This window comes from Gymnoscopelus microlampas, assembly GCF_963454915.1.
Source record: "Gymnoscopelus microlampas genome assembly, chromosome: 13".
Taxonomy (NCBI): Eukaryota; Metazoa; Chordata; class Actinopteri; order Myctophiformes; family Myctophidae; genus Gymnoscopelus; species Gymnoscopelus microlampas.
The window spans coordinates 48,792,816-48,805,121 of record NC_139950.1 but is presented as its reverse complement, the minus strand read 5'-3'; the positions used below and the strand labels follow the sequence as shown (position 1 = coordinate 48,805,121).

The following is a 12,306-nucleotide window of genomic DNA, read 5'->3' as shown; positions in this document are numbered from 1 at the left end:
AGTTAAAATGCTCGTTTTTAAAAATATGTATATTCAAAGATTTACACACGTTCTCACGATTTTTCAAAAATGGCAGATCTACAAGCTCATAGTGCGGCACTTGGTGCCGTACTATGTGCTTGTATATCTGCTATTTTTTAATAGCCAAAGAAATCTAAAAATGACACAGATGCGTGAACTCCTAATGGGTTGAAAATGATTTTTTATGTTTGTTTCCATAGTGATTAACATGTTATAGATCTTACCTGAATAATTGATTCGACGTTGGCTAAACAACATCATTGATTGGTTAATAAGTCATGGATGTTTGATTTTAATTTGTAAATTAGTCTCACTATTTTCCTCCTGCCTTTTCAAATCAATTCACAAAAAAAAAAAAAAAAAAAAAACTTTAACCACTTAAACCCTATAATACTTAGTTGACTGGGGTCCCCCAGGGCTCTGTACTTGGTCCGCTTCTTTTTTCCCTCTACACCAGGGGTTTTCAACAGGTGGTCCGTGGACCACTGGTGGTCCGTGAAGGTGTAGCATGTGGTCCCTGACCAACCATGCATTTAGTACTGTAGGAAATTGAAAATGAAAGTTTTTTAAATGTATTGTCTTCCATGGAACAGTGCACTAAACTTTTGACTTTGGGAAGTCGGAGGGCAAGACAATTCCACAGAAAAATAAAAAAAGGAAAGGAAGGAATCTCAAGAAGGGGAAGTGTACAGGATTACCTGATTGAGTCATCATTATTAGGAAATATGCCCATATAAAACAATCACATGCGTCATACATAAGATAGAAATCAGTATTTCAGTTAACATTAGTTTAATGGAAGGTTGGATAAAGTAAGAGAATGAAATAAGGGCAACCGTGTGATAGGAATAGATCCGTGGTTCTAAACCTTTTTTGGTTTTGGTTTTTTTGCTCTTTACAAGTTTAACCATTTCAGTTAAATAATGCAGGGCTTGATATACTGTAAGTTGTTGCACGTAGTAAAGTGAAACGAATGAAATCAAGCCCTTACCAGTCATTATTTTTTTTTTTTTTAATTCTCCCACACCATGCCTATTAATTATAAACATTTCTTACATTTGATGGACTTCACTTATGAAATACTATTTAAACATATATTCAAATACATTTAACAAAGTTAAAGGACAACTTTGTTTTTTACAACAAAGGTTTATGTTTTAGATTGTAATTAAAGTAAATAAAAGATGAGTGTTAAAACATTTTAATTTACTGCTTTCTATAGTTTTAGCAATTTTCGCGATCTTTTTTACAGTGGGCGGGGGCACCACCCAAGTCACAAACTGTTTAGAAGCCTACAACGACCGCGGCGGGGCAAGGGGACCTACCGCAGTATCAAGAGTTCCACCACCAGGTTCTGGAATAGTTTTAACCCGGCTGCTGTCAGAATGCTGAATGAGGCATGAGCCCTCTTCAGCAGCCTGACAATAGGAGGTACTGCCCAGCTGGTCGCAGACTTTTTCTGGCTCTTCCTGTACACACCTGTGGATTATACCAGGGACAAATGACTTGGACTTAGCTCCCCTCGGACATACCTGGTGTAGACTACACCACGTACAGATAACTTTTTTTTGTTGCTCTCCCTAATGGAGCTACTGCGGATTATACCAGGGTCAGCCCACCCTCAGGTGGACACGCACTGACCTTTTGCACCTTAATCCTATGTATAATGCACAAACTTTTTTTTGTCTTTTTTTATTGCGCTCTTTTTCTCTCTAAGCACCTTAACGTCTATAAGTATATCATGCACAGTATACATACATTGCTGCTATGCTCAGGCACCTTGCTGCTCTACATGCTCACAACGCTGAATAAGGATGTAAGGAATAAGGACGCTAAAATTCATCCGGATAAAATGCAAAGATAACATAATAACGCACAATAACACATAATGATAATATATGGAGTGGTGGATTACATTTCACAAGCAGGTTTCATGTCTCTGCGGGATGACATTCATACTATACTGACAATAATGATTTCCTTAAAAAACGAACAAACCACAGAATGCTTTGGAAAATTGTCATCTGTAATGTCAAGTCGTAGATCTTTCATCATCTTTTATTGCTGTGACATAACTGACATAACTGAAATAACAGCATATCCGTTACTGGCCTCAGTAGCAGGATTCTTCCTTTGATCTTTGTGCCCGTACCGTAGTGACATTCTTTCCAGGCTGTCCAAACATGCAGCCTTTGTTAGTCACCTAGGGGCCCTGAATCAGTGACCTATTAGGGGCCCTGAATCAGTGACCTATTAGGGGCCCTGAATCAGTGACCTATTAGGGGCCCTGAATCAGTGACATGTGATTTCTTTGAAACCTCAACAGGAGCCATCGTTTTATTAGGTGATGGAAACCCAAGCTAATTATATAATATTGAAATATTAGCCAAAATGATTACATTTGATAGAATTGACCATTTAACTCCCTGCATCCCAATTCTGGACAGTCATAATAGACCAGCATTCTGTGGAAAATAGCCGATCTACAAGCTCACAGCGTGCTGCAACGCACCGCATTGTGAGCTCATAGATGAGGTATTTTGAGGTAAAAAAAGAAAAGAAAAAAGGAAGGGACCTAGTATAGACCTCTGGGGGACTCTGGTCAATGAGGTATATAGGGTTTTAAGTGGTTAACTTTAAGGAACTGGTAGATGTAGTCTTTTGAATCGTCTTCTTTGACAGTAGCTTTAGCCATGCATAGTGTAACGGTATGTCCCAACAACCAAGTTAATCACAGATTGAGACATGCTTCTAAAGGAGCAATTTGCCATTAAACATAAATAAATCCTAAGCCTAGACATGGAAACATGCATGTGTAATGTTATTCAACGTACTTGTCAGACAATTATTGCTTGCTTTATTGTCTTATGGAATGGATACATATTGAGGGGGAAATGTAGCAACCTGTAGCTATTCTGTTTGAACAGGAATGAGAGATCTCCTGTCGCAAAGCAAGCAGCTGGAGAGTTTAACAATAATCTTCTGGCCAGAGAGACGTCTGCACTTCCAACTAGTAAGTAGTACACTGTGTTCGCTTTGTACACACACACACACACACACACACACACACACACACACACACACACACACACACACACACACACACACCCAAACACATGTAAGATAATGCTGTGGCCATGTGTGCACTAATTACCCCACACACACAGTGAAGCAGAGATTAGCGTTGCAGAAGTGCTGTCCTCAGAAGTGCTAAGTCACATGTTGATAGGTGACATGTTAGACACATTGAGCTTTATCTGTATCCACACTTCTGTACACTGAACACAGTGTACAGAGTGTACTTCTGTACTCTAGTCTGTACACAGTGTAGTACTGTACTCTGAAATGCCATTACGATATTGAAAAAGCAATTAATCCAACAACAAAAGTATCTTAAGAGTCTAAATAAAACCAAATAACTAATTAAAGGGTAGACCACTTTGGTAGAGGTTTGGGTTGTGTAGTTACCTTGCCATGATGTACTGTAACTCCAAAGGTTGACAAGAAATCAAAAATAATTGCTCCATTGATTAGAAATTGATCATTCAAAATATGCTCCTCATTGACTTACATTGTACGGTAAAACAGCTCTCAAAGTCACTCTTTTAGCATGTAAATGAACCCAAACATAGCTGATTCAGACAATATAGAGCATCACCACAGTACTGTTTGTTTCTTTAATAAAAATGTCAACTTCCTGTTGATTTTACTATTTGAAGATCTGGATCCGGATCCGCGGATCCAGTCCAGGTTTTTGACTTATTAAAAATGGCAAAATCAACAGGAAGTTGACATTTTTATTAAAAAAAACCTTTGTTTGCGTTCGTTTATGTGCTAAAAGAGTGACTTTGAGAGCTGTTTTACCGTACAATGTAAGTCAATGAGGAGCATATTTTGAATTATCAATTTCTAATCAATGGAGCAATTATTTTTGATTTATTGCCCACCTTTGGAGTTACATCATGGCAAGGTAACTGCACAACCCAAACCTCTACCAAAGTGGTCTTGCCCTTTAACACATTCACTGCCAGGAATTCATTCATTCATCTGCCAGCGTTCTTACTAATCTTTTGAGACCCACAGAATGTTTGTTTTCAAAGAGGATGTAAACATCAGGTGTGTGTGTGTGTGTGTGTGTGTGTGTGTGTGTGTGTGTGTGTGTGTGTGTGTGTGTGTGTGTGTGTGTGTGTGTGTGTGTGTGTGTGTGTGTGTGTGTGTGTGTGTGTGTGTGTGTGTGTGTGTGTGTGTGTGCGTGTGCGCGCGCGTCCATGAGGAGGTGCCACGGGGAGCCTGAAGGACGAGGAGGAGGCCCCGCAGCTGCTGAGGACCAGGAGCGACGCCTCCTTCATGGGGGTCCAGAGGAGGCCAAAGACCCACCACAGCTCCAGGGACCTGCAGCGCCTCCGCGCTCACCGCTTCTCCATCAACGGACATTTCTACAACCACAAGGTTGGTGGAAAGTAACTGAGTACATGTACTTAAGCACAATTTTGAGGTATTTGTACTTTACTTGAGTATTTCCAATTTCCAATACTTTCACTTCTACTCCACTACATCTCAGGGGCAACTATTGTACTTTTACTCCACTACAATTATTTGAAAACTTGAGTTACTAGTTACTTTTCAGATATAAAGATATACATTATTGTATTATGAAACATACATGAACCACTTTAGAACAATTTTATACATAATGCTATTTCAAAATAGCCGATCTACAAGCTCACAACGCGTCGCATCGCGACACGTTGTGAGCTTGTAGATCTGCTATTTTCAAATATTTTAGTACTTTTACTTTTGGTACCTTAGGTACATTTTGATTCCAATACTTTTGTACTTTTACGCAAGTAAATGTTGAATTGTGGACTTTTACTTGTAACAGAGTATTTCTATATTGCAGTATTGGTACTTTTACTTATTAAGTATAGAATTTGAGTACTTTTTCCACCACTGCACGCAAGGTGCACGCACGCAGCCACACACACACTCACACATTTTAATGCATCCCGGTGTTGACATAGCTCCAGGTGCAGAGAGGCAGTGGTTTCCTGTGAGGGAGGGGGGAGGGGGGAGGGGTGTGTCTGCACAATCGCTGAGTGCTTCACAATGGCACTGTTGGACACTCACTGCATGAAAGACCTGCAGAATGGTGTGTGTGTGTGTGTGTGTGTGTGTGTGTGTGTGTGTGTGTGTGTGTGTGTGTGTGTGTGTGTGTGTGTGTGTGTGTGTGTGTGTGTGTGTGTGTGTGTGTGTGTGTGTGTGTGTGTGTGTGTGTGTGTACGCGTGTGTGTACGCGCGCGCGTGCGTGCGTGTCCTCTGTGCAAAATGATTTTACTCTGTGTGTGTGTGTGTGTGTGTGTGTGTGCACCTTGCATGTTGCCACTGTATGTACATGCACACACAAACATACATGCACACAAATTCCACACACACGCATTACACTCATGCTCTCTCTACACACACACACACGCACGCACGCACATTCCACATGCACTCGCACAGCTGTGCTGGAAAAAGGTTCCATTCTGCAGGCCCTGCAGGTATTTCCTTCCTTGATGTCTTCAGCTTCCTGTTCTAAATGTGTTCTGGTTGACAGTGATGTCCAGAGATGAACAGAAAGAACAGAAAGAACATCATGCTGTTCTTTTCCTAAAGGTCTTTATCTTCCCTCTTCCTTCCTGTCCTCAGCGAGGTTACAATAGTTGGGGATTTTTTTATTTTAGTTTAATTTTAGCTCGTTTTTAATATTATTTTTTATCTAATTCAGTTAGTTTTAATTCGTTTTTGAGCGGATTTGCTAGTTTTTATTTTTGAAAATGCTAATAGTTTTAGTTTTTTTGTATACTTTGGGTTATTTGTCAGGTGCAGGATTTAAAAGTAAGTATTGTGTAATGAAAACGTAACACAAGATAACATTTATTTATACATTTCGTACAGCAAAATCAATAAATTCATATCATCCCCAAAAAAAGATAGCTAAGGGCATTTTGTCCATAATGTCAGTTTGTTTTAGTTAGTTTTGTAAACACACAATACAGTGTCATTTAGTTATCGTTTGTTTATTGTATTCTAGTTTTTATTTACTTCAGTTCAGATAACGATTTATTTTTCAATTTTATTTTTCGTTATTTCGTTAGTTTTCGTTAAAGGGATACTAGGCAGGATCAGAGATACCCCACCCCTCTTACAGGTATCAAGGGGTCAATTAAGAGCTCTGGCCGAGCCCCCCCTCTCCCCCCACAGACTTTTCAGTCCCCGCAAGGGATGAATGTCAATATAAACAGTGGAACAAAACTAAATGACAGCCAGAGGGATGTGTCTTTCTGCAGGAAAACACAGCAGCATAATTATATAGTGGCCGATAGAGGGAAAAAATGCTAAATATATATATTTTTAATTTAGGCTTAAAGTTGCCTAGTCTGCCTTTAACTGTAATAACCTTTGTCCTCAGACGTCTGTGTTCACTCCAGCCTACGGTTCAGTCACCAACGTGAGGGTCTGCAGCTCCATGACCACCATACAGGTCCTCAACCTGCTGCTCCACAAGTTCAGGGTAAGAAACCGGGATAAAGTACTCAAATTCTCGTGGATATAGTACTCAAAATACCTGTGAATAAAGTACTGGACCCCAGTGCTATAGAGTCAAAGTATAGATGCTCCAAATCGTTGCTGTTGGGGCAGAAATCTCTTATCTCCATATTTTAACTTTTTGTGTTTTTTTTTTGTAAATTAACGTCCTACTTGATCACACTACAGTGTCACACAAAAGCATCAGAAGTAGCAGATCTACAAGCTCGAAACACGTTTCTTTTAAAAAATATATATTCAAAGATGTGCACACATTTTCAAGAGTTTTCAAAAATAGCATAGATATGAGCTTGTATATCTGCTATTTTTGAATAGCTAAAGTTAAGGATAACATAATGGTTTAAATCTAAAATGACACAGATGCGTTCCCCGGTCTTAATGGGTTAAATGGATCATACAGTATGTTGTAACCAGTATCCACTTGTGCATATTGTTATTTAGATGGGTGCTGTTTACCTTGTATCTTAGTTTCATTGATTGATTGATTTTGGTATTGACAAAAATGCATAGCTTATGCAAGCTTATTTTGAGTGCAAATAATCTGTGAACTGCCAAATACTGTACATTCATATAATTTTCAATGTACTACTAGACCAGTGGTTCTCAAACCTTTTCATGTCAAGGGCCCCCAAAATTATATGTATTTGGCCGTGGACCCCCATCTCAAAATATGTTGTTCCAGATTACTAAAATAGTCTCAGAGTTATAGCCCCCATAACGGTCCATTTGGTTCCTAACTACAGTATCAATAATTCAGCTGCGGACCCCCTGGAACCCCCTCAAGGAGCCCTGGAGGTCCCCGGACCACACTTTGAGAGCCACTGTGCTTAACCCATTGAGACCTGAAGCCGATTCTACATGTGTCCTAAATCTCAACAGTATTCTGAAAAACGTCTGTTTCTATATCAGTGGTGCTCAAACCTTTTCATGTCAAGGACCCCCAAAATGATATGTATTTGTTCGCGGACCCCCATCAAAATATTTTGTTCCAGGGACCCCCCAGTAGCAAAGATTTGAGTTAAAAATGTTCGCTTTAAAAAATAATATATTCAAATATTTGCACACATTTTCACGAATTTTCAAAAATAGCAGATCTACAAGCTCGTAGCGCGGCACTCGGTGCCGCGCTACGAGCTTGTATATCTGCTATTTTTGAATAGCCAAAGTGTAAAATAATGCTTTTTAGCTCAAATCAAAAAATGACACAGTTCCAGGTCTAAATGGGTTAAATGATTAAATTGTGTCTTGTGTGTCAATCAAGGTGGAGAATAAATGTGATGAGTTCGTTCTCTACATGGTGCACGAGTCTGGAGGTGAGTCCAACGCTCCCCCCCTGTAGTAACTCTGAGGACCCCCCTGTTGAAGACCCCTACGCTAGAGTTTTTCAGCCGTCACATGAGGTCAGTTCTCAGCTGTTCTTTCCTTCTGATCTGTGATGGTGTTGCAGAGCGGGCCAGGCTGAGGGACGGGGAGTATCCTCTGGTGACCAGAGTCCTCTATGGACCCTGTGAGAAGATCTCCAAGATCTTCGTCATGGAGTCAGACCTGGGAGAAGAAGTCACGTATGACGTAAGTCGGTGCTTCTCAAAGTGGGGGGGGGGGGGGACCCCCAGGGGTCCTTGAGGGGGTTCCAGGGGGTCCACCCTCCAGCAAAATGAGTGGTAGTTAACTAAAGATTTATAACTATGGCTAGCTAATAGATCATTCACAAACTATTTGTTAACTGACTTGTTAACTGTATGCTAATGATTTATAACTATGCCTATTTTATGGATTATGAACAAGCTATTAGTAAATCACTTACTAATGGCTAGTTAAGTATTGTTAATAGTTTATTTGTGTTATGGGGACGTTATTGTAAAGTTACAACTACTCCTTTTTGATTTGATTTGATAAACTTTGTTTTGATCTTGCAGATAAAATAAAACAAGAACCAATAACAATGAAAGCCACAATATCAACTTAAAATAAAAATGAAGTGAAGAAAAACATTTAAAATGCGATCATTGATCTTCCCCAACATGTTCGAAAGGAAGAAGCAAAACGTATTTACTCCTACCCCCGTCTTATTTAACATTCATAATGCATATAAACAATCCTCATTTATGGCACAGTAATCTTATGAATTGAATTTTAATTCGAATCATTATTATTTGAGTATTTAAAAATATATTATTATTATTATTATTATTTAATTTGTTCATTAAAACAAATCAAGAGGGCCCCCTGGCGACCCCCACATTGAAAATAAATGTGATTTAGTGTTATCTGCCTAGCAAACCAGCTGTCTTTCTGTTGGTCTATATTTGCTTCTGTCCATTTTTTTTCTCCCATGGCAAAGAATGACACAATGGACCAATGATAGATCTTTGGGCTAATTTTAGCAATCTGAGAAAAGATATCCTGTTTGGGGACCTGATGTAACAATGGCCTTCAGCCACCTGACTGCATGCATCTGTACTAACACAGTCATAACAATACATGTTAATGACAAAACAGTCTTGATGCTGGAGGAAGAAGTATTATCTGAGGTCATTCTCATAGACAGTGGTGGACAGTACAACCAAGTACATTTACTTGAGTACTGTACTTTTAAGTACATCTTTTGAATATCTGTAGGCTTCTTTACTTTAGTATTTGTATTTTTTTTTTGACACTTTCACTCCACTACATTTCTAGGAAGTACATTTAAAATATATTGAAACTAGCAGATATTTTTTCCCACGATTTTGTAACCCATTTTTTCACCCAGTGCCAATTGCCTTTGTAATCCTGGGCGCTACTCTCCCTCTGGTAGGCTAGGGAGAGCCCAGAACTGAGCTATGCATGAGGAGCTAGCAAGCCGCTTCTTATCACCTGACAGGGGGGGGAGTTTCCCCGGTAGGACGTAGCGCGTGGAAGGAACACGTTTTTCCAGAAACTAGCAGATCTACAAGCTCACAACACGTAAAAAATATACCTTGTAATTTGTACTTTTTAATACTGAAGTTTTTTTATGTGCTCCAGTACTTTAACTCAAATGCAAATTTGACAGAGCAACTTTCACTTGTACTGTAGTTGAGTAATATTTGACCGAGAGTATCAAGTACTGGGGTTGAGTATTTTGTCCACCAGAAGAGTATATAATAAGACTCTGAATACTTCTCACTGGCGTGACATCTTTAGCTTGTCTCTTTGTCACTCGGTCACTCCCCAGGTCGCCCAGTACATCAAGTTTGAGATCCCAGTGTTAGACAGCTTTGTAGAGAAACTGCAGGAAGAGGAGGAACGTGAAGTGTCCAAACTTACCAAAAAGTAAGTGTTTCTCTCACTCCTCTGGAACACAATCTTTAGATGAAGCCAAAGAGAGACACACACACAGAACCAGAGACACTGACACTTTGTCTTGTCCATCCTCTGCAGGTACAGTGCTCTGAAGTCCATGATTCTACATCAACTAGAGGGTAGAGATAACACCAGTGAGAGAGTCTGATTGTACCTGTGTGTGTGTGTGTGTGTGTGTGTGTGTGTGTGTGTGTGTGTGTGTGTGTGTGTGTGTGTGTGTGTGTGTGTGTGTGTGTGTGTGTGTGTGTGTGTGTGTGTGTGTGTGTGTGTGTGTGTGTGTGTGTGTGTGTGTGTGTGTGTGTGTGCGTTTGTGTGCATTTGCGTGTGTGAACGTGTGTGTGTGTGTGAGAGAGAGAGGAAGAGAGGTTTTTGTGTGTGCACACGCACGCCTAATAAGTGTGTGTGTGTGTGTGTGTGTGTGTGTGTGTGTGTGTGTGTGTGTGCACTGTATTAGAAAGGGAGGGTGGGAGGTCCGTAGGAATAGGAGTGACAGCATGAAAACACATTTCTGCTTCATCATAATAACATTGTCACTCACTGAGGTTCAACTAGCACATGACAATGTGTTATTCTGGGGAGTAAACACTGGTATTATGATGCAGTACAGATGAGGGGTAACCATGCAGGCTGACGATTGTTTGACCACACAGTAGAATACAGTAGAGAATGTTAATAAAAGGCTGCAAAGCCTGCAATAGAACCATATGATATACTGTACCAATGTGCTTCTACTTTTAGAACCATATATATGCCTACAATTTGTATGTCCTGTTTTGTTTACAAAGTGTTTTTTATTGCTTTATATCCTATAATATATTCACGTTTTGTATAGAAAACCTTTCATGTCAGGCTGTTACTCCTCCAATATTTGTATTGGATGTTTTTGGTAATGTTTTTTTTTTTACATGAATGTTTCTATGTAATAAATACATTTATCCAGTCTTGTTTTGTGCAACACTCTTGTAGGATGACGTTGGGTCATTTACGAAAAATCATAAAAAAGTTGAAATATGGAGACACTGCCCGACAGTGACGATATACAGTCAAATCATTAGTGTTCATTTAACACAGAGTTACTACAGGGGGTCTGTCAAATCTTTGTGTGATATGATTTCTCTTTTTACCTTAACCACTTGAACCCTAGCATCCCTTCTCTGAGGAGAACTTTAGCCAAAAATAGCAGATCTACAAGCTCACAACGCCTCGCGCTGCGAGGCGTTGTGAGCTTGTAGATCGGCTATTTTTGGCAAAGAGGTATAGGTGTAGAGGGAAAAAAGAGCAGACCAAGAAAAGTATCATCTGAAACACAATTTTATACAATATAGAGGGGGTCCCTGCTTAATCTCTCCCTCAGCTAGGGGGTCCTTGGCCTGAAAACGTTGAAGACCCCTGATTTAACACAGTGAGTGTACAAATGGAACCAAAATAATGGTCCCTTGACGGGACCCTTACTCCTCTGAGTTAAATGAACATTTAGGATTTTACTGTACTGTATAATTATGCAACTCATGTTGTTCCCACTAACAAAACAGCCATCTTTAGTATTTCCTTTTCTTCCACAGTTTCAGTTTCATTGTTCTCTTAACTGAGTGACCGTCTTGGCCAGCAAGTTCCCATGAGCTAAGGTGCGTGTGTGCGTGTGTGCGTGTGTGTGTGTGTGTGTGTGTGTGTGTGTGTGAGTGAGTGTGTGTGAGCCCATCCAGATAACACAATGGCAGTATCCTGAGAGATGGGGGCCTTTTCCCCGTTCCCACAGTTCTAGTGAAGGTTCACTGTTAGTCCTAGAATAGCATCAACATTTATCAAGAAATGAAAGTTGAGCCTTTTATTTGTTTGTCTGACTCAGCGGATTTGATATAATAGATTAGGGGTGGACAGGACACACTTTTTTGACTTGAGAACTACTTTTAAAATGACCTGCTCAACAAGATTTACCCACCAAAACAATTATTATCCCATTGCTGAAAATACTTGGGACCTGGGACGCATCTGTGTCATTTTTTTATTTGAGCTAAAAAAAAGCATTATTTTACACTTTGGCTGTTCAAAAATAGCAGATATACAAGCTCATAGCGCGGCACCGAGCGCCGCGCTACGAGCTTGTAGATCTGCTATTTTTGAAAAATCGAGAAAATGCGGGCAAATCTGTGAATATGTATTCTTTTAAAGCGAACATTTTTAACTCAAATCTTTGCTTTTGGGGGTCCCTGGAACTAAATATTTTGAGATGGGGGTCCGCGGCCAAATGCATATAATTTTGGGGGTCCTTGACATGAAAAAGTTTGAGAGCCACTGACATAGTAACAAGTTTTTTCAAAAAACAGTTTTTAGAAGACATTCTAAAAACAGACATTTTGTAGAATCGGCCTCCGG

The 12,306-nt window shown here is 39.8% G+C and overlaps 1 protein-coding gene across 3 annotated transcripts in view; it reads left to right on the top strand.

Annotated features, from left to right (window-relative positions):
* The window catches only part of rassf4a (Ras association domain family member 4a), a 61,301-nt gene extending 50,436 nt beyond the window's left edge, over positions 1-10,865 (top strand). The window contains exons 5-12 of one of the 3 annotated variants that reach the window (XR_014602143.1): positions 2,949-3,034; positions 4,295-4,470; positions 6,473-6,574; positions 7,871-7,922; positions 8,057-8,178; positions 9,806-9,903; positions 10,012-10,135; positions 10,299-10,865. Coding sequence is in view for 2 of the 3 variants with exons in the window: in XM_084076976.1 (XP_083933102.1) it covers positions 2,949-3,034; positions 4,295-4,470; positions 6,473-6,574; positions 7,871-7,922; positions 8,057-8,178; positions 9,806-9,903; positions 10,012-10,081 (706 nt within the window). In the remaining variant the exon portion in view is untranslated. Of the gene's footprint in view, positions 1-2,948; positions 3,035-4,294; positions 4,471-6,472; positions 6,575-7,870; positions 7,923-8,056; positions 8,179-9,805; positions 9,904-10,011 lie in introns of all 3 variants that reach the window. The other 2 variants (XM_084076977.1, XM_084076976.1) reach the window with 2 other exon arrangements.
* The last annotated feature ends 1,441 nt before the right edge of the window (positions 10,866-12,306 follow it).